This window comes from Fringilla coelebs (genome assembly GCF_963513975.1).
Source record: "Fringilla coelebs genome assembly, chromosome: 21".
Classification (NCBI taxonomy): Eukaryota; Metazoa; Chordata; class Aves; order Passeriformes; family Fringillidae; genus Fringilla; species Fringilla coelebs.
Window position 1 is genome coordinate 4,632,376 of NC_140047.1, and position 22,693 is coordinate 4,655,068.

Genomic DNA, 22,693 nt, shown 5'->3' on the forward strand with positions numbered 1-22,693 from the left:
CACTGGCCAGAGGCTCTCCTGGCTTTGATCTGGCAGCTAGGTGTGCTTCACGACAGGTTAATGGCCATCAAACTCTGCAGCCCAGAGTCTAGACTCTTCCACCTGCTCTGTACATATTAACACAGGCTCACACACAACTCGCTCTGTACATGTACCCATAGGAGCAGCCAGTCTCACCATGGATGTGAAGCAAAGCTCCTCAGCAGCCTTCCAAAACAAGCAAACTAAGCCTCTGCAATGGACACAGCTGCACTGTGGATCCAGGGGACAACCAGCCTGCGCTCCTGCTGTATTCCCAGTCAGAGCTACCAGAGCTGAAGGTCTCCTTTCCATCACTATCTGCAACAAAACATCCCCGTGCTGCAGCTCTGTCCTTTCCCCCGAGCTCTGTGAGGGATGCACATCTCAGGTGCAAAAAACACCTCTGTGGGGGAGCTTGCAGTGTCAGAGAGGAGAAAAACATGCTGAGGGCCAGCCAGCCAGCTGCCTTGCATTTTGGCTGGCATCTCCTGTTCCTAACACCTAGCACCACACTCACAATGGAGAGGGATCCCAGGGGCAGCATTATCCCTGTCACACCTCCAGCCCAGTCACTCACAGAAAACACAGGCAATTTGTCCCTCAGGCTGGTCAACACTGCCTGCAGTGAGAGCACAGAGCTGCTCCCCATTGCCGTGTGCTGCACGGGGCTTCCAAGAGAAATGAATCATCCCCGAGCCGAGCAAACAAAAACAAAATAAACCCCTGTGTTTATAAAGCACAGGGAACGGCACAGCTGTGGGCCAGAGCCTTGAGAAAACAGGACAGCTTCAAAGCACCTGGAGCTGCACCCGGTGAGCAGCAGGGACAGGATGGACCAGCCAAGCTCCCCGTGGCTGCTGCTGGCCCTGGCAGCCTTGGCCTGACCTGTGTCCTGCCAAGTGTCCAGGGGACCTGTCCTACAGGCAGCAGAGGCACTGCCAGGAGGGGATGAGCATAGAGTCACAGGATCATGGAATATCCTGAGTGGAAAGGAACCCAAAAGGACCAGAGCACAGCCCCTGTCCCTGCCCAGACCCCCACCCAGCCCACCCTGGGCATCCCTGGCAGCGCTGTCCAAAGGCTCCTGGAGCTCTGGCAGCCTCGGGGCCGTGCCCATTCCCTGGGCAGCCTGGGCAGTGCCAGCACCCTCTGGGGGAAGAACCTTTCCCTGAGCTCCAGCCTGACCATGCCCTGACATATACTCATGCCATTCCCTCAGGAATGTCCCTGGTCACCAGAGAGGAGAGATCACTGCCTGCACCTCCACTGGCCTTGGTGAGGAAGCTGCAAAATGTGAGATCATTTCCCCTCAGTCTCCTCTTCTCTAGGTTGAACAAACAAAGTGACCTCAGCCTCTCCTCATATGGCTTCCACCCTTCCTCACCATCTTTGTGCCCCTGCTTTGGACATTCTCCAATGGCTTTACATTTTTCTTATACTGTGGCACTCAAAACTGCACATCAGTCCCAGTCACTCTGCATCATTGCCTCCAGTTGGAGATTTGGGGGTTTGTCCACCTAAAGTGCACACCCTGTGTCCTGGCAGCACCTGAGGTGGGCAGCTCAGTCTGACACCACTCTGAGCACTGGCCAGGCACCCCCACAGTGGCATTTCAAGGCTTTTGCTGTGTGTTGTTGTAGCTCCAACCAGGAAAACCAAAGTCTTCATTTGACTGCAACAAATTGCTATAATCTCCTTCACCCCCACAACCAAACTCCAAGGCCACCACTCACCCCTAAAGGGCAAGGGGATGGTGAAGAGGCAGCAGCAGGGCTGGGCACTCAGATTTTAACACATGGTGGGGTCATGGTCCCCCTTTGGTCTTTGTTTTCAGTGTGGTACGACCCTCAGTGACACACAGGCCATAGCCCAGAGCCCTCAGTGTCATCCTCCTCCCTCTCTCCATCAGAAAAAGAAATTAAGCTTAAAAATTAAGACCTCAGGCAACCTGCAACAAGCTTTGGAGCTTGTCTTACAGGCTGCAATGTCACAGCAAAGTTTTCTGTGAACTTCAGCAGGATTTTGACCAGGTGCTGGAGTCCTTCCCAAAGCACATGAATGTGGCTTAAATGAAGACATTACCAAAGAGGGGAAAAAAAAAGAGAAGTTCAGAAGGAACAATCAGAATTATTTGAGTGGGTGCAAATCAGGCAAACAGGTTTAGCTCAAGAAGAAAAAGGTCTCTGTCTGAACCTTTTCCACATCAAATTCTGCCTCGTTGTTTGGTTTGAAAACATTTTTGCTTTGAAACTCACCTCCTGTTTGTTTATTTGATGTTAAAGGGTTAACTAACCTGAAAAACTAAACAAAACTATTTGCTTTGGGCTGACTAAACTGATTAATTCAACCCACACTCTTCTCTCTTCCCTCTCCAGGTTCGTTGTTCTGCTTTAAAAAGGAAAAAGCAATAGCTTTGAGCTGATCTGATTTTTTGTATTTTTTCCCCTCTCACCCTCCCTCACTTTTTGGTTTGGCTACCAGGCTGAGAAATCCATTACCCACAGGGAGCCCAGGCCAGCCTAACCCACATCTGACAGTAAAACAAACCAGATTCTCCATGTCTTTTCAGCCCCTGGCTTTCTTCTTGGGCTTTCCCACACACTTCCAGCTCCCACTGGGACCGGTGGCTGCGCTGGGTGTTGAGGAGGGGAGGACCCTGTGCGGAAGGCTGCACGTTTCCCTCCTTTCTGTGCATCCTTTGGGCTCCCTCATCTCAGCCACATCCCAGGAGTGCCACACCAGAACTGAAACCCCACGGACGCCCAAGCAGAGGCGAAACCGCGTCGGGAAGAAACACCAGGGAGGCAGCGAAGGTGGACTCGATATGAATCTTTAATGCACAGAACAAGCTGCCGGGAGCCTTTCCAACGAAGGCTGCACACGGAGCCACCCCGTCCACTCGGAGTGCTACAAAAGCCCAGCTTGCCTGCAGCGTCCCGGGCACCGCCTGCCTCCCTGCCCCGGGACCCTCGCTGGTGTCACCGGCCACCCGTGCCACCTCCTCCTGGCGTCCTCGGCCACCACGGCACCGGGGCCCCTCGCCCCACGGCTGCTGCCCGGTGGCAGGGCAGGCAGGGCAGGCAGGGCAGGCAGGGAGGGGATCACCCTGCACCCATCAGCTCCCCTCTGCCTGGCCCTGGCCTCGAGTGGGTATCTCCTCCTCCCAGGGTTTTGGAGCGTGTAGTCCAGGAAATTCAGTAAGAAAAGATTAAAAAGGAGAGGCTTTTTATGCTGAGTCAAATTAGGTGATTTCTTTTTTTCTTTTTTTTTTTTCACTCTTGAAAAATTAAAAAAAAAAAAAAAAAAGGAAAAGAAATTAAAGTCCAACTTGCTCATTTCTTGTTTCTCTGCTGTCGTTGTGAGAAAGTCCTGTTTGGCCTCGCTGTCCCCTTCCACCCCCTCTGAACATCACCCGACCCCAAACCCCACCAGCCACTCAGCACATCACAAGTCCTCGACTCCTCGGAGTCCCTTTGCCTCCCACAGCTCCAGGCCCGCTCCTTCCCTCACCGCCCCTTGGACTCCCCGTAGGTGTTGCGCAGCATGGAGACCATCTTCTCCTCGCAGGTGACTTTGGTGTCCTTCAGGATGCTGTACCAGACCATGCCGGGCGGCCGGACCTCCTCGCTGCGGCAGAACAGGTAGGGCATGGTCTCGGTGCGGCTCTGGATGTAGGCGCTGCGCAGCAGCGTCGAGCAGTGGCTGCTGACCTTCTCCAGCCTCCTCAGGATCAGGTGAGCCTTCCTGGAGGGGACAGAGATGGGAACAGAGCAGGGCAGGCAAGGCACAGGGGCACCAGGAGTCAGGACTTCTGCATTCTGCCACGGCAAGAATGGACGTGACCCATTGCCTAAGACATTGTCTTTCCTGTTCCAAGTGGAGAGAAGCTCTGTTTTCCCCAAAGTTCTGGGTGTATCTACCATTTCACAGCACCAAGACCTCAGGTCTGACCCACTGGAGCAGCTTGTGTGCCCTGGGGACAGTCACCACCACCATATGATCCTGGCCAGCTCCAGCACACGTGCTGGCCCCACCTGGCACCCTGGTGAGACCCCCAGCACCTTCCTGACCAGCACAGCCCTCCCTTTCCTTATTTCCCAGGACTGCAGGAGGTAAACACTCAAAAGGAGCGACACTAGAAGAGTGAGGAAAAAAAGCACAACACATGAGGACAAAACAAAATAAACCCATAAGAAACCAAGAATCCCCTTGTGGGAGTCTGCAAAGTGCTAAATCAAACAAAGGGAGGGAGGAGGGTTTACTTCAGTGGTCTGAAAGTTTCAAGATCACAGATTATTTCCTCTCTCTCTGGTGCCACCGGAAAGCTCTGGATTCAGGAATTGGGGATTTCACAGTTCCTGCAGGAATGTAAATTCCTGATAATGATATGTCAGGGGCAGCACTGTCAGTCAGCAAGGCATAAACATGGGGATTATTTGATTATGAAAGCTGAGTGGTGTTGCAGCTCAGGCTGTGAGCTCCCAGCCCAGGGGGAACGGCGGGAGCCTGATGTCTGGGGATGGGACGCCAGGGAAGGGCTGGTCAGGGTCACCTCAGCGCCACAGCAGAGGGCACAGACAGTGGCAGGAGGCGAGAGGGCAGCCTGGCACCCCCAGCCAGCTCAGACCTCTCCCTCCAGAGTGGGAACTCTGGATCAAAGGCTGTAGGAAACCACTGCTCCTCCAGGGCTGCACATGGAAAACTGTCCCGCTCCTCCCCAGGGTGATGTGCTCTGGGTCAGCTTTGAGGGCAAAGGAAGAACAAAGGAAGTTGGCCCTTCCTGGACAACACTCTATGGTATCCATTTATGGATTTTATCCAGAAAGACACAAGGCAGAGAATAAAAATTTTATAATAATTAAAATTTGAGGGCAATTTGAGCCTCGTTAGCTACACACAAATCTGTAATAATGGTGTCATGAGCTGAGCTCTGACACAGCACCTCTACTCACGTTACCCTCCATGGCAGCCACCTGACCTACAGCATCTGGTGCTCCCACCACACACCAAGACCTGACACTGCCAGGAACAGGTCCTGTGCTGCTGGATGTCTGCCTCTTGGAGCCACAAATTCCATGATGGCATTAGGTGCTTTTGGTGAAGACTGATTGATTGGAGCTCAGCTCAGCAGCAAACCAAACTCGGTAGTGATTGTCACTACAGCTGCCAAACTTCAGCAAATCAGTCACTGCAGCTGGAAGGGACCAAAAGCCATCACCTGTGCTGCTTCCTGCTGGGATCAACCTGCCTGGATTAATTTCTTCTGACCTGTTCCTAGAATCAGGAGTTGGTGATCATTCCAGTGCTCCTCATCCTCATGGTGGGAAATTTTCTTAACATCTGCACTGGTTCTCCCATTCAGGGAAGGCTGAACAAGCACAGGACCCACATCACCTCATGGGATGGACTTTTATGTCAGCTGGCTATGTTGACATAAAAGTCAGGAGGAGATCACTCAGCCAGAACACCCTCACAGAGGAAAAATCTCATCTCTCTGAGGCCACAACTCCACGACCACCAATTTATCATAAAGCAGCTCTACTACCAAAATGGGGTGCTGGCCCTTCCCCAGCCCTTTAGCTTGTTCTTGTGCTGGTGCCCATGGGCCTGAATGCTGTGCCAACACGGGGAAGTTTATTCAAAAGTCAAACAAGCAATCATTGGGCTTTCCCCCCAAACTAGTTACTATTCCAGCTCACCACAAAGCCTCTTCCAGGCACAGCCAGAGGGGAGCAATGAGGAGTGGCCATGACCAGCCCTTGAGGAAATCCCTCATGGCTGGTAACCAACAACACAAGGAGTGGATATCTCAGATGGCCAGGGGCTCTCTGCTAGCCATGTTCTCCCCTTCCTCTATTCCCTTCTCACCACCCCCTCTATCCCATCCTACCCTCCACAACTTTCCTCACCCATCTCTCACTTTTCTCCCACACAAACTGCCTTTGCCTCCATTTCTCCTGTCCTTCTCCTTTATTACTTGCTTCACTACACTTAATGATCACCTGGATAGTGCTAGAACTCTCCATGTTGTCCTTGCTTCCTGATATATACTCAGGCCTCTTATCCAGGCAAATATTCCTACATGTGAGAAGCACTTCAAGGATGGCTTCAAGGATGGAAATCCAGGGGTCAGACTACCCCAACCTGCTGGTGCCTGCTGTGCCAGAGGCTGTGATTCTCCTGGAGCTGTCTCCACACACCTGCTGCATCCACAACTCACTCTGTGCAGTCAATCCCAGGAAAAAAAAAACCTGTGTTTAAGAATGGGATGTGGAACATGATGGGCTGGCCCTGTGAGATACTGAAAACACTGAACTGTGGTCACAGAGGAGACAGGGTGATGGGGCCCAGGGAATCAGGCCCCTCACATGTGATGTCCAAAGCTCCAGTTTTGATGGGTTTCACTGCTTTGAGTCATTTATTTTAGCAGGGTAATGAAGTCATGTGTAAATGTTAGATTTAGCTTTCGGCTGTCAGCTGTTCCCTCTTAAAAAAATAAGGAGGAAGAGAGAGTGGGTGAGGGGAGGGGTGAGAAAGAGAGAGAGGCTTTCTGGTGAAGACTGGGCAATAAATTACAGGAGCAGTTCTTGGGCTGCCAATTTAACACCATAAATCAAGCCCTGGGTATTACCCAAGTGCTCCCTACGGAGGGCTGTCGGGTCAGAACGACCACCTTTTCAAATACTGGAAATGAAATCTTCCTAAATGCTGACCAGCCTCATCCCTGCCAGAAATTGCAATTTATTGCCTTATTAAAGGGCAGGAATTGGGAGGGGACACCAGGGGAGCGAGAGGGGAGTCACTCTCCTGGCTGCCTGTGGCAGGACCCAAGGGATGAAGTGACCCAAGGGATGAAGTGACCCCCTTGCCCCTCACCCCCAAGCCCAGATGGGGATGTCCCCACGTTGGTGTGAGCCAGCAGTGCCCTCTGTCCCACCACAGGAGCCAGGGACTGATTCTGGACTGCACTTAGGTGTTGGATTTAGGAGGTCACAGCGCAGTCACAAATGATGAAGAGGGGGATTTAAAAATAGTGACAGCTCTAAGCAGGCACTTCCCTCTGCAGTGGCATGGAGGGGGAGAGGAAATGGGAGGGGATGGGTGTCTGCTGCCAGGGCACTTCCCAAGGGCTCCTGCATGAACAGGGGACAGGGCCCTGAGGTCCCTGCTGCCAGCCCCAGCTCTGCAAGGATTTGCCCAAGAGTAGGAGTTTCTTGTTCTGCCCAGTGCCAGGGGTGCTCCTGCTGGGATCTTTGTCCCTTCCAGCTGCACTGGGGACAGCCAGCACTCACCTTGAGGGCTGATACGGGATGAAAACATATCCAGAGCCTGCCAAACCCTGCCCTGCCTCACCTTGGAGGGAGGTACTGAAAGAGGGTGAAGGAGCCATTAAAGAATGATACCTGAGCTGGAAGGAAGAATGATATTCCTGAGACTGCAGGGAGGGGTGACTTCCTGGCTGCCATGTTCCTGTATGAGGTGGTTTTGTCATAAATTCAGGTTTTCCACTCTAGAGAACTGACCTGGGTCTTTCAGACCCTCATGTGTGAGGACAGTGAGTCCAGGACTTGATGGTCTCTTCTTATCACAGGCTCCCATCAGAACATTGCATTCCCCCTTGTACCAGAAGGCAGCTGCTCTGGAGATGCATTTCGTGTCCCTTGGCCAGCCCAGCTGCCTGCCTGGGTGACTGGCTGCAGCAGGGGACAGGTTGTAAGCCCTGGGCTGATGCCACACACTGACCCCACTGTTGCTGGTAACCACAAATAGGAGCATGGAAAGAAGATCTTAACTTAATTATTTGCTCTGCCTCCTCTTAAAAGCCATCCCCTGCTTGCAGTGGTCATAAGAATCATCCTGAAAACACAGTAAGAGAAAATAATAGTGAAATCCCCCCGTGGCTGTGTTAGGAAGCAGGCTGGCTGCAGGGATGCAGAGGTCTAGATGCACAGTAGCATTAAAGCTCACTGATTTAGACAGATCCTTCTGTCTTGTTGGAACAAATTAACTGTGTGAGATTCACTCAGTGTCTGAGAGGAATGGGGGGAGCAGGAAAGGGGCTGCTGTTGCTAGAGGAGATGAGCAGGATGAGGCAAGCCAGGTGTTGAGATGCTGCTGACCATGGAAAATCCTGGTTTAGGGCCACCTATGAGCTAAGTTTTTAATGTCTCCTTAATGTAAACGGTCTGGTTGGGACATCTGGCTGTCAGTGTGTCTTCTTGCCAGCAGCTGTTTGCAGTAACCTGTGGCTTTCATGGAAACTGGGCTCACGAGGACCTCAGTGTGATGTATTTATTACACAGAGGCGGCCGACTCCCCTCTTGTCGCTCCGCTTTATGAGCCAGCGTTCGCTGGGAAGCCCAGGCTCATCTGAGAAACATTTCAAGGTACAAAAATGCATGTCCCCCTGGGAGGGAGAACAGCCTGTCAATTAAAATCCTGTCACGAGATGGCCTCCCTTGGCAAAAAAAAAAAAAAAAATTAAAAAATCCTGGTTGCCTCCTGCTGTGTCAGTGGCTGTGCTTCTGTCCAAGCTCCCTGAGAAGCCAGGCTGGATGGCAGAGCTTCTCTCTTGTCACGAGCCTGGCACTGGCTGCCTTGGCTTTTATAGATTCATCCCCTTGGCTGCAAATCACGTATTTCTCAGGGCAGAGGAGTGCTGGGAGGAAGTCCCCTGGCTCAGTGAGGACAACAGACAGCAGCCAAATTGGCCACAGGCTCCAGATGTAGCTGGGTCCTGGAAGTGGCAGTTTAAATGTCACCCTGCTGTCCCACAGCTTGAGGCAGGTATCAGGTTAGGCAGCATCCTTCAGTGGGCTGGATCTCAAGTAACAGGGGAAATGAAGATCTGTAAGAAGAAGCTGATGGCTCCCAGGGATTCAGGAAAAAAGGAAAAATTGCAAAGGACAAACTAGCCTGCAGTGTCATCAGAGGGAAGGCAGGGGGAAGATGAGAGTGGCTCTGTGCAGAGGCCACTGAACTACCAAAGAAACCATGGCCAAGGTCATCTCTGGAGGAGGACAAGCCCCAGGCCAGCTGGGATCTATGTCCAGAAGGAGTGTAAAGTGGTGAGGTATCATCCTGGTACTATGGAGAAATCCTCAGCCCCATCCAACCAGCAGATAGGAAACAGAGGGAGAAGGAAATTCTTTTCCAGGCCTGTATTACACCCTTTGCCCCCCACTCCTCAGTGTTTCCAAGCCCCCAGCTCACCCAGTTCAGGCTGGGTGATACAAACATTCATGCCAAGACCCCCCAGCTGCCAGGTGTCCCACCAGCATTCACCCAGGGACTGAGCAGGACCTGGTGCTCCAGGGGGATGCAGGACAGCTTGGTGAACACCAAAAGGGGGCTTCTCTCGGCTACAAGGAGGTCACATCCCCCATGGCCAAGCAGAGGGGTGCTCTGGGCATGGGGCAGGGCAGGACACAGGGAAGGGACAGGTACCTGGGCCCCAGCTCATCCTCACTGCGCCAGACAAAGTCTCCAAACTTCTCGTAGTGGGAGTTGTAGTGGTGCTGGACTCGGAAGAGCATGGAAGCAGAGACCTCCATCAGGGTGTTGTAGGCTGTCTGCTGCTCCTTCCCGCTCGTGTAGCCGTTGTAGAGGTTGTAGATTTTGTCAGCTATCTCTGGAAAGGATCAGGGCATGGGATTAATGACCAGCTGGGAAGAGGAGGAGCAGAGCCCTTGGCTGGGCTGGCAGCTGGGGTGGCCACCAGTCCCTTGGGGCTGCCTGCAGTGGGGATCAGTGACTGCAGAGCACTCAGCAGTTCCTCAGGCTGATCCTGCAGTGGTGCCCTGCATGAGCAAAGCTCTCACAAAGACTCCAGCAACACTCCATGAAGGAGCAGGAGGAGGAGAGGCAAAAAGCTGCCAGGACAGGCAGACAGCCTTATCCTCCCAGGAAGGGCAGGCAAGCTCTTCCCAGATTCACCAAACCAAAAGCTCTTGGCAGCTATGGTGCTAAAGAGTAGGAGGAGATCAACATTTGATCCCAGGAAGGCCCTTCAGCCAGAAATGCAGCCCCTCATCGTTGTGGGCATCGGCTGGAGCAGCTCAGATGTGTTAAACAAGAGCATTAACTATCTGCTGTAGAAAAACAAAATCTCTTTTCAGAGATGAGAAATGGACAAACTGCATCTCCTTCTTTCTCCTTAGTCTCCTGTTTGCTGTTTTTCCATGAGAATGCTTTTCTTATTGAACATGGAACTAAGCATTAATCAATTTTTTTTTTCTGTGTGATATTCCCAACAGAAAGCAAGCAAGAACAGGTAACATAATGGTCACATAGAGGAACCCTTTCAAATCTGAAAGCAGCCAGGTGCTCTGGTTTGGGTATAAGAACAAGTGGGATCAGTTTCAAAACTGAACAATGAAATGTGCAAAAGTAGCTGGGCTTTTATCAACATTTCTGTTTCCAAACTGATGCAGCTGCCCCCAGCATCCCTTCAAACACCCAGAGCCAAAGGTGCCCTGCATGGCCCAGCCAGGGCTGCTTCCCTCAGGTTGGTGAGAAGGGATCAGACACACAGCACCAGCTCCCACAGCCATGCATGGGAAGGATGCCTGTGGGGCATCACAGAGTCTCCAGCTGCCCAGCCAAGGAGACTTTGTCCCTGGGTACTCCTGCAATTTGTCACCCATCCCCAGATAAATTCCCCTGTGCCCATCAGTGAATTTAAAGGAGCTTTCCCACTGGGAGAGAAGGGCCTGGGCAGGTTTGTGGGGCACAGTAAAGAGTGGAAATCAAATCAAAACCAGCATGAAATGTCTCCTGGCATGGAACACAAGGCACCTGAACACTGACCTTCAGCCTTGCTGTCATCTACCAGCGGGCAGGCTGTCCTCAGGGTGACTGTGCTCAGCTCTGAGTGTCTCCCTCGTGTATCCACAGCATACAGGGTAAATCTGGAAGGCAAGGAAGCAAAAGGAAAACAATGTCTTGATGCCTCAGTCCCACACCACCAGGTTGTTAAGGGACCCAGCTTTCAGAAGAGAAAGGAAAATTGTGGTCCAGGCCCTATCAGTCAGTTTTGGCAACCCAAGGAGATGTGAGATGACCTCTTGGAACAGAGGGGAACCCAGGGCTGAGGGGACAGGCCACTTCATCCCTTTCTGGAATATGTGGGGCTCCATTTCCTCTCCCTTCATCCCAGGGACCCCTGTGGGGCTTCACCCTGAGCCCTCCTGACTGCAGAGGGATGCAAACACCTCAGGGCTGCTCTGCCATGCCCTGATGTGAACATTACAACACGGTGGTGTTTGTGAGCCAGGCTCCTCTCTGGCCCTTCTGGGAGCAGGGCAGTAATTCTTGCTGTAAGTGGGCTCTGTGCTGACAAGTGACAGCTCGTACTCATCCTGTGAACGGCCCTTGAGATGTTTGCTCCCTCATTTCCTCACAAGGGTGGGGCTGGCTAAAGGGTGGGAATGATAATTTCACACTTGAAGCTAATGGGGAGCATCTGACAGTAAAAGATGGCTTTTGTGCCTGATGGAGCATTGAATAAACAGGCTGTGGCTGCATGGAACGTCCTGGGATGCTGAGCTCAGAGTCCTGCTCAGAGCATCAAAGCTCCAAGATGAGAATGCTTCTTCGCAGCAGGGGTGACAATCTTCTGTCCCCTCTCCCAAAGGGCATCAGTTCATGTTTATTCACTCTGAGCTGGGCATGGCAACTCAAGCTGGCTTTGACAAAGTGCAGGGGCTGGTTTGAACCCCTCAGAGGTCTGAGATGCCTGCTGGTGGGGTTCCCAGCCTGAGAAATAACATGCCACCCCTCCTTAGCCTAAGGTAAAACTGACCAGCTCTTGCAAGTGAGTGCAAGGAGTATTATAAAAGCAGCTGAAGCTTAAATGGGATTGAGATCCTGACGTCTGTTTATTTAAGTAATGGTCCTAACTCCTGAGCATCCTTGGGGGTGACAGAAGCAATGCCTCCCTCATTCTCACCCCACACACGAGCACTGCCGGCCCCCTCTCTCCTCCCTGCAGGCCCTGCACATCCCACATGTGGCTGATAAGAGCTGACATCTGCACGGTAGCAATTCCCAGCACAGGACATATCCCCTCCAAGCAATTAGCATTAGCTGCCTGACAATACTTGCTGTCTGAAAGGATGCCAGCAGACTGCCAAGGAACTCACTTGTGTGCAGGGACAGCTCCCATTCTCCCAAAGCTGAGGCACACAGGGGATGCACACGCTCAGCTCACCCAAGGAGATGCCATTTAATCCTTTTGGCATGACATCATTTTCCTTAATTTACCGGGAGCATTTCTTGGAGTGGGAGCGCCTCAAGGAGACATCCACACTTCACAAGTACCACACACAGGCTGCTCCCACTGAGGGACACACATGGGGCAGCACGGAATTCCAGGCAGGACTCTGACTGCAGGGCTTTGCATCCCATCCTGAAGGTGCCTCCAGTCCTTTCCCTCCCTTCAAGGGGAGTGAGGAGTGTCCTGCCAGGAGCAGGGAAGGTTTTTGTCTCAGCAACACCAACAGGGGCACCAAGTGTTGGGCAGGGGTGCTCCAGCCCCAGGAGATGAGGAGCAGGAGAACAGGGCAGGGACCCCCAGCTGCCCACCCACTGCAGGGCTCTTCTTGCTCATCAGCAGAAGCACAACAAGCAGAAAGAGGGCTCAACATCAGGGAACTGCTCCCCATCACCATCCTGGGGGCCCCTGCCGTGCCACAGGGGCTGTGCTGCTGTGTTTGCTCTGGGAAAAGGGTGAGCAGAGCTAATGTGTAACCTCTGCTCTGCCTGCAGCAGCTCAGGCTGGCTCCATTAGCTCTGAGGCAATCAGTGCCAGAGCACTTTCCTTGGAAAACAGAAGACTTTTATCAAAACACGATTGTAATATTCAGCAATCAGTGCCCATTTCACCTATTCCACCGCCAGTGGGGTCAGGAGGATTGGCTGGGTGCTGAAGCACATCCACCCCTTTGGGTGATGCTGAAGACCTGTGTGAGCCTTTTGACTGCACTTCTCCCCTCTGCCCAGCTCACACAGGAGTAAAGTCACTCAGCTGCCAAGAGCATCTCTCCTGGTCAGGCCTGGGTTAAAAAATAGATGTCAAAAAACAAGCCCTCATTTCATTTTTTTTTTTTTTTTTTGATGTAAGGGGAAAAAAAAAAAACAACAATGTAAATGGAAAAACATCAGAATCAAGGTGATTTTGATCTTGTCAAAAATTCTTTTTTTGAGAACAAACCCAATTGCTTTACCTCACCTGGAGCCAGTCCTCTTTCAAGAACCTTAGAGGAAAATCTTTCATCTCCATTCCTTGTGAATGACATGTTTTGGACTCAGCACCAATCACCCCAGCTGAGGTGGAGGCTGGCAGCCCAGCAGCACACAGCCTCTGCACCTCTCCAGCTCCTTCCAGCCAGTGACCTCAGAAGGTTTTAACATTAATTACAGTCCAAAAGATCACCCTGAAGCACAGCAGTATTAATAGCTCTGTTTTATCGACAGTAAACAGAGACATATGGGGTGAAGCATCGTGCCCCGGAGAGGCTCAGTGACATGAACAGTTTGAAAACTCAGGAGATGATGGTTTCCAATCTTGTTCTCAAACCACTTGACCACCCAGCCTCTGCAGCAAAACACTTTTATGGCCAGTTAATGGCACTGTGCAGAGTGCTGGGGTTTGGTTTTGTTCTTTTATTCCCGGAAATGAACAATTTAGAGAAGGGAGTGCAAAGACCTGTGTCTCTGTGTCTCTGTGCAAACCCAGCATTCACATCTTGCTGGAAACCTTCAGCAGATGCAGGGAAGGAGCAGCCTAGGACCCAATGGGACATCACTGGAGTGGCCAGTGGCAGAGAGACCACCAGTGCATGGGAGGGATGGGGATGTGGCTTCAAGCTAAAGGAGGGTAGGTTTGGATAAGGAATTAGGAAGAAATTCATTGTAATGAGGGTGGTGAGGTTACCAAAGCAGGTGTGGACTCCACATGCCTGGAGGGGCTCAAGACCAGGTTGGGCAAGGCTTGGAGCAACCTGGGGTAGTGGAAGGTGTCCCTGCCCATGGTAGAGGGTTGGAATGAGATGAGCTTCAAGGTGCCTGCTAACCCAAACCATTCCATGATTCTGCACCTTCCTGACAAACCAGGGGAAAATCAAAGTGATCATGCTGAGGGAGGGAGCCAAGCCAAGGGCAAGGTGGGACTTTGCAGCACTCCATGGAGATCCTCCAGCCCCACTTAAATCTATTACAGAGTAGTGGGCCAAGGACCACGTCAGGCATCATCCCCACTGATGAGGATGGACATGCACCCCCACTGCACTTGAATGGGCCAGCCCTGGTAATTTGTAAATAAATGAGGCCAAAGATTGGTTCTGAGCACTTTGCCCGAGGCAGAGACCTCTGGGATGAAGTCAAAGCCAGAAACTAAAAGGTCTCAGACCTCCAGTCATTGCACAAACCACACCAGACAACCTGGAATGCCATATGGTAGCTACGATCTGGCAGAAGCTCCTTTATACCCTGGAGATGTTTTGTTAAGTGATAAACTTTCCTCACCACATTTCCTCATCTTCTCCCTGTGCTTTCCAAAGGAGCTCCAGGCTCCCTGCTACTGATTCTCTTCTTCACCTGTGCCTTCAGTAAGATCCTACATGAAAACTTGCATTTCTAGAAATACTAGAATGTATTTTACCTGAAGAGGTTTCAAAGAGATCCAAACACATGTACTCTTGGCAGGGATCAGCCCTCCATGCCTCGAAATGCAGCAAATCACAGCATACAAAGTCCTATAAAGTAATGCTGGCTAAATGTTTACTTCTAAATTCAAATCTATTGGGACCTGAAGGAACTTTCAGGGAGAAATAGAAACCAATCAACATTTGCCTCAGGAAATGTCAATACCTTCCTCGTAGATTCCTTGCCCAATGTTGGCTGAGGGCTGGGTTTTATCACCAGGTTCAAGATGCTTCTTGGGGGAGGAAGAGAAAGCAAGAGGGGGATGTTAATACTTCGGTTCCTGGAACCTAATGGCTGTTGAGATTGTCCATTGCATTTTAAGAGATTTAAAATCCAGAAAAGAATGCTTCTATCCTTTCTCAATGCAGAGAAAATAACCGGAAATACAAATTTTTATAGGCACAAAACTCTTAAGACTGAGAATGAAAGCTCAAAACATGTTACTTATTTATAGACAGCATGTTTTCTTAACTCCCTCTCACGATGCTCACGATGTTTGAGCGCTTTACTCACGATCCTTATTTGCGGGAAGTGAGATAAGGACTTCTGAGTCTGACCTTCCTTAGCTGGGCTGCTGAGTTCTTTATATCCTACAGAGATACCACAGGCATTTCTGGTCTGCCTTGTCTGCTCTTCCTGAGGCCTTTGGGCTGGTGCAGCTGCTCTGTGAGATGCTGTACCACATGGGCTGCCTGGGCTGCAGAGGAAGGCTCTGATAAGGAGCTCAATTAGCGCTCCCACAGATGCCAAGACCCCACACTAATTAAGCATGTGTCTGCTGGGAGCTGGCTGCATCCAGCAACAATGGCCAACCCAGGCTCTGAAAGAATCACAGAATCACAGGATAATGAGGTTGGAAGAGACCTCTGAGATCATTGAGTCCAACCTGTGCCCTAACACCTCAACCAGACCATAGCACCAAGCACCATGTCCAGGCTTTTTTTAAACACATCCAGAGATGGTGATTCCACCACCTCCCTGGGAAGAGCATTCCAGTACTTTATTATTCTCCCAGTGAAAAATTTCTTCCTAATATCCAACCTATCTGTTCCTTGATGTAGCTTGAGGCTGTGTCCTCTGGTTCTGCCAGTGCTGCCTGGTGGGAGAGACCAACCCCTGTGTGCAACCTCCCTTCAGGGAGTTGTAGAGAGCAATAAGGAGCCCATGTGGATGAAGGACGGGGCAGAGGTGCTGCTCCAGAGCCCAGTGTCACACAAAAACATGGCCTCAAGCTTTCCAAAGTGGTGCAACCACAAGATGCTCCTGCCAGTGGGGCTTGGCTTGAGCTTGGCTGATCTGCCTGGGCTTGGTGCCGTGTTCCTGCAGCCACGAGACTCTTGCTGTTAACTCCAGCAGCTCGGCGAGGGCAGCCCTGGCTGGGGTCCCACACACAGCGTGATGGATTCTCCCTTCCCTGGCAGCGTGGCTACCACCACCCGTCCTGCCGAGCCTGAAAACACAAATCCTGCCCTGGCTGAGGTGTTACACGCACGTCCTGCCATCGCTCCCTGGCTGGTCACAGCCTGTCCGTGCCTCCTGCACAGCCCAGGCTCGCGGGGCTCGCACGCACCCAGCTCCAGCGTGCTGACACACACACACATCACACCCTGCCTTGCCAGCCCTTCTCGCTTCCTGTTCCAGCTGAAAAACAATGCTGAGGCCTCCCTTTAAAAGCCCTCAGTGGAGCAGCTCTTGGCATTCCGTGCTTCCCTGCTGCCCAGTGATCTCAGCACGGAGGCCGGGCACGAGGGATGGGGGCCGGGCTCGGGCTGTGCCAGGACGTGCAGAATGGAGCTGCCAGAATGGTGCCCCCAAACACACACGGGTGGGAGCAGACCCATCAGACCCTGCACTGTGCTCATGGCACCCAAACAAAGTGTTCTCTCCCATTTCTGTAGTCTGGCAGTGTCCTCAGCTCCCGGACACCAAGGTGAGGGGCTCTCAGGAGGCTTGAGTGGGGAGTGTGTTTCTTTGTCCTGATACCCACAGGTGAGCAGCATTAGACCTTCATCCCAGCATTTCCTAGAGCTGAAAGCATCCATAAATTAAACACACATTTTCCCTAAAAGACTCTTCTCGAGCAGTGTGGGAGCCCAGGGGTGCTGTGGGGTGGAGCAGAGCTTTGGGTGTTTCAACCCCAGCCACATGCCATGGGCTGTGCGTGGTCCAGGAGCCACCCACCCACTCCTGCCTCCCCACCGTGGGCTGTACATCCCCTGAGAGCCTCCCAGCCACTTCCATTGAGGAACACGGAGAAGGAGTGGGGCTTGCCTGCCAGCAGCTGCCTGGGCAGGCATGGAAAGGGGTGTGTGCGTTTAGTGCAAGCATTCCCAATTCAGAAACCATCAGAATTTAAAAAGAAATCAAATCAAATAAAAAGCAGCCGGTCCACGCAAGCCGCAGGAATGCAGCTGAGCTTATTGACAACTCTGTGATTTGAGAAAATTAAGAGAGGTAAATGAGAGCAACCCCCCAGTCTCTGCAGCAAATGCTGAGCAGACAATTAGCAGGGGGTGGTTTTGGGAAGGAGAGGATTTCTTGGTCTATTTGTTGGGCCCTGGCTTTGGGCTCACTCATGCCATGCACATGTCCATGGTGCCAGGGGAGGGCTGGTGTCCTGGCAGGGGACTGACCACACTGCATCCCTGCCAAAGGCCCTGCTGGAGGCCTGGGATTTGGGCAAAGCTTTACAGGGCAGTGGTCACTCTTGTGCCATCTCCCTGGGGCTGGCACTGCCACAAGTGTCTTCTGCTGTTCATTGTCTTTGGTTCCAGCTCTGCTTTTCCATGGTAAGGAACACAGTGGACAGTGCAATCCTGAAAAAAATCCCATCTTTCAGAAAGCACTCATCACTGTTCTACCAACCAATAAAAGCACCTTTTATAACTGAGCTGCTTTTAACCATCTGTGACAGCTGACCTGCTCCCATCAGCGTGATGGAGGAACAGGTTAGCAGCAACTGGTGCCACACTGGTGTATCAAAACCTTGCCATTACACCAATACATGGGGCTGTCAGTGAACTGTTCTCACAATTCACACTTCTTTTCTTCCCAGGACAGCAAATATTGTGAGACTAATCGTTACCCTTCAACAGATGCCTCCCAACAAAACCAGACCACAGTTGTCAGATGTACCTGCCAGGACATGCCTCAGGTGTCTGATGCCTTTTGGAAGTGGATAAAACAGTGCCTGTCAAATACTGGAGGAAGGAGGCAGGAGGAAGGCACAGGCTCTGCACAGCAAGAAGCTGTTTGATCAGGGAGACCTTGGGAAAAGGGCAGAGGAGACCTGATTTCTGAGACAGTGAGGGCAGGTGGAGCTGCTGTGGGGCTGGGGACAGGCTTGCACAGCCTGGGGTCCATCTTTGCTTTGTGTCAACCCTGGGAAAGTCACCATGCTGAAATGTTGAATTGTAGCAAATGCCGTGGTCATGCTCAAAAAAAGTGACTGGAGAGCAGAGTACTCCTCACAGGGAGGGGGGCAGGACCAGCAATTGCTGATGAATTACAGGGCTGCAGTGTCACTTTGGTGTCACAGCATCCCACACCGTGCTGCCCCAGGTTGGCTGGGCTGGCCCTCTGAGCTGTGAGGCCAAAAGCTGGAGCAGGCAGGTTTGGGTGCTGGTCCCCCCAACCCCTGGGCAGCATCTGCCCTGCACCTGAGCCAAGCTGTGATCCAGATTTGCTCAGCCCTCCCTCCTTTGAGCACTTAATCAACCTCCTTTTGTTTCAGATCCTTGTTAAGCAGGATCCAAACAAAGGATGAAGGGGAAAGAAAGAAATTAATTAAAAATCCTGACCACTCCTTGCTACTGCCAGGATCTATTGTCTCCCTGACAAAGAAATGCCCAGCAGGGCATTCACCTTCCCAGCCTCAACCGAGGCATCTCAATTTCCCAAGATTTCCCCCAAAACCCTGTCAATAACCCATCAGAGCAGTGATTCCCATTACTGCCATGGCTGTGAAAGAAGGCCTTGATACACAGGCCACCTTCTGTTCCCAAGAACCCTGCTCCTGAATGATACCTGTGTTGGACAGCCAAGATTCCACGGGAGCCCCTCTGCCAGCCGGACACCTTGTGAGCAGCAGTGCCAAGACTGCCTTAGGTGAAAATGTGTTTCACTGGAAATGAGGGGAAAATGCCAGACAGGCCATGGCTTCATCCAGAAGGTGCAGGAAGGTCACTGCCACCCTCCTGGCTGCTGCATCCCCGCTGTGTCTTCATCACCACCCTGGGGCTGAGAGCTCCCACAGAGCCACTGTCCCTCCTGGCCTTTTTCTCTGCCTTGTGATCTCCTCCTTTGTCCCCCCGATCATTGCCAGCTGTTGCAAGAAGCAGATAATGAGTCCCCCTTCCCTTCCTCTCTGAGTACAATCCTTCCAGGATCAGCTTTACCCCACTGGAGAAGGAAGAGCAGAGAGAAGCTTGGAGCTCCTGATGGAGATGGGATGTGGCTGAGGGAGCAGCTCCTTGGCGTGGCAGCAGGACAACACACCCAAAACAGCCACCCTGACACGAGATAACTTTAACACAGCTGATGTTGCAACACTGGGGCTTTATCTCCTAGGCACCCTCCAAGGAGCAAGGAGGATTTAATTAGCTTAGAGATGCCCCAGAAGAATTCTAGGGTGTCCCACAGCGATGGCTCCCAGCTGTGAAGGCAGAACCATGGCAGAAGAAGCAGGATCATCATGGAACTACCAGCCTTGGAGAGGATGGATAGAGGGTGTTTGAGGTCTGTATTTCTTGGCAGTCATCATGTCCTTGCTTTCGTCCTGCTGGCTGTGAGGATGAAGATTTGCAGATGTGCTTCTAAAGGCAATGCAGTAAGAACTGGCCCAGCTATTCCCAATCTTCCCTGTCTGTCTGTCAATCTGTCTCAGGGCTTGAGGCAAGGTGCTCCCCCCACTGCCTGGAAAGGCCACAGAAGATCCCATGCTAGCCAGAATGTGAATTGTAACATCCTTTGGTGGAGTGAAGAACCAGAAGGAGGTGATAATAAGCCACTGCAGGCTGGTGCTTTTGTCTCCAGTGAAGCAACAGCAGCTCATTAGAGTCTGTGATGTGCCAGAGTCCCTGTTCTGCTGGAATGCCCCAACAAAGCCCTTGGACAGAGGTCAGATGAGTTGCCTCTGACTCCCTGTGCTGCTGGAACAATTCCTGCTGTGCCACAGCTTGGGTTGGTGCCCAAAGCTGCCAGTGAGGGGCTGGTCCCCCTCGGGCTACAGAGTACCAGGGAGAGCTGGTGATGGATCAGCTGTCCTTGGTGCAGCAAAGGGGGGCTTTCCTCAGGCTCTGCATCCCCCATGTCCCTGAGGCCTTTGCAATAACCATCAATCCCCCCAGCTCCTCAGGGCAGGGTGTTCCCTGGCAGCACCTGTACCCTCTCTTCCTCCTGTGCAGCACCTGCTGCTGTCCCCATCAGTTTGGGACACCCAGCCCTGTTCCCTCAGCCACAGACACCCGACAGCCCCCAGGCCAGCTCTGCTGAGCTTGGAACTTGGAGGGTAAGTTTTGCTTTTAGGGGAGGATTTGCTTGTCTTTGCAGTGATCTGTGGGTGGGGGGATTTCAGCCTCATCTTACAGCATTGGTCCTGTGTGCCAGCTGGGTTATCCCAAGAGTGACACATCCCTTTAGTGCCTCCCTTGGGCCACTTATGGGGATAGCTGCCATCCTCCTCTGTGCAGAGACAGCAGTGCTCGGGGTGGCTGTGGCTGCAGGGGATGAGCAGGAGAGAGAGAATAAATATTCATAAGGAGAGAGAGAATGAATGCTCTTCTTCCAGATGTGCCAAGGAGAAAGGAGAGACAAGCAAAGCCCTGGACCCCTGCAGGGAACTCCACAATGGGAATGTTCACAGCTAACCATCCCTGCTGCTCGACCTACCAACACTCTGCAGAGCTTGGCCATCACCGGCCCTGGGGACATGGGCGAGAGGAAGGTTGTGACCCCTGGCAAATTGGGAAATCTTTGCCCCTCCCAACCTCATAGTCCCTCTAAACAAGAACCAGACACTCCACAGCGTGCTACCCCTGGAGATCCCCTTGGTAGGGCTTGTTCTCATTCTCCTGGGGGCTTGGCTTCCATCTGGACTGCTGGTTGAAATCCAGCCCGGGCTGGTAGTGACTTCAAAAGGCAGTGTCATCTGAGGAGCAGTGGGTGGTCCACGGCAAGCGAGTTGATGGCTGACTGTTCTTATAAAAGGCACCACAGTAGGGCCCCCTGCTACAGAAGAAAGGCAAGGGCTGCACTGACTGCAGGGAGCAGAGCTGCTCCTGGGTCTGAGGGACAGTCACCTTAGTGAGCTGGGCACCCCTGAGGGCAGAGCTCTTCATCTGTCTCCAGTGGGTTTGTCCCCAGCACCACTGGCCAGCCCTGGCTTCACCTTCCACAGGCAGCAGTACCAAACAAAGCCCAGCAACAACACAGATGGGAGCGGGGCACCCTCTGAGCACTCCAGGCAGGATCCCAATGAGACAAACTCCAGCTGGGCTCTGGGAGCTCAAGGGCAGCCAACAGGGCCCTGCAATGGCCTCGGTGTTGGCAGGGAGATGGTGGCAGGCAGGGATGCTGTGTGCCAGCCAGAAGGATGCCAGCCAGATCTGCAGTGCCCACTGTCCCTGTGCCCCAAGACCCCCAAATCCAGGGGGGCACAAGGAACTGGCAGTGAGCAGGATTTTCTCACAGGTCCAGCAGGCAGACAGGGAGGGTGGAGGGCAGGATGGGGCGGGGGCAGGGGGGCAAAACAAATAATAAAAACAAAATCCCAGTAAGCATGTTAGAATTCGTTTGAAGTGCAGAGGAGCTTTCAGGCAGGGTTATGCACATCTCCCAGCCCGGCGTGATTTACACATTCCTTGCAAGCAAAGGAATCTTCCCTGATTTGAAGTAAAACAGATGTTTTGGGGTTTTCTTTCCCCCCTTCCCCACCCTCTTTTAATCATTTCTTTATTGAAATGATGGCTATACGGCCAACCAGCACCGAGCCAGAGTCCTGCTACCCCAGAAGCCAGGACTGCAGACCTGTCCTGTGCCATGGGAGAGCCCCTTGTCAGTGACTGTGCTTGGGAGCTTCCAGAGGTGTGGAGCCAGCCCTGCTCTCCTGCAAATGCTGCTCCAGAGGCATAGCTCCCTGCAGGTTTCTTCCCTTGTTTTTCACTCTGCAGGGAAGGACTGTAATTCCTGGCAGCTTTAGCTGATCCTCTATCCCTGCTCCAGCAGCCCAGGTCCAGGAGACCTCTAACCTCCACCACCAGTCCAGGAGATGTGTTTGATGGTGGGACTTGCCCTTGTTCCCACACCTCAGTGTCACAGCTCACCCCAGCTGTGCTCTGTCCCAGCAGTGTGGGTTGGGAAGGGCAGTCTGGTCCATGCCCAGGGACTGGCAGCAGCAGTGCAGCTCACACACCCCAAGTGAAACAACCCAGCACAAGGAATGGTGTAGGGCAGGCTGGAGCTGGGATATCTGTTAATTTCAGCACCATGTGATCTCAGTCAAGTTCCTTTGCCTCTATTTTTGTCACAAGTTTTCCACCCAGGAAAATTATTTGGGGAAGGAGCATCCATTTCCCAGAGGGACGCAGAGCACCAAGTGCAGTGGGGCTTCTGAGTGCTGGTTGATGCTGCAACCTACCAGCACAGCCATGCCCTTGAGTTTGCACTCAGAACAATAAGTCATGGCCAGTAGCAAATCCATCCAGCTGCCCCATCTTTCTCTTTCTTTCTCTATTTTTTTTTTTCCTTCTAAACCCTGTTGTTCTTTCTCAGTACTTCGTTGGTGGCAGGGTGGGAAGGTTTTTTGTAACACATTCACGTACCAGTGGGACTCACTCCCATCCCCGTCTGGTACAAGAGATTGCACAAGAGAGAGAAACAAATGGGGATGAGGAAATGTGTGTTTATGAGAGGCAGCGCTGTCATCGTGAGCAAGGGACCCCCCGCAGGAGAGCCGGCCTGGGAGCCA

The 22,693-nt window shown here is 52.3% G+C and overlaps 1 protein-coding gene across 1 annotated transcript in view; it reads right to left on the bottom strand.

The window, feature by feature from the left end:
- Window positions 1–3,527: 3,527 nt before the first annotated feature.
- ASTN2 (astrotactin 2) overlaps window positions 3,528–22,693 on the bottom strand; it is a gene marked incomplete at both ends in the record, with an annotated part of 326,465 nt that continues 307,299 nt past the window's right edge. The window contains 3 exons of the mRNA XM_084219630.1: window positions 3,528–3,765; window positions 9,469–9,652; window positions 10,831–10,931. Coding sequence (XP_084075756.1) covers window positions 3,528–3,765; window positions 9,469–9,652; window positions 10,831–10,931 — 523 coding nt within the window. The remainder of the gene's footprint in view (window positions 3,766–9,468; window positions 9,653–10,830; window positions 10,932–22,693) is intronic.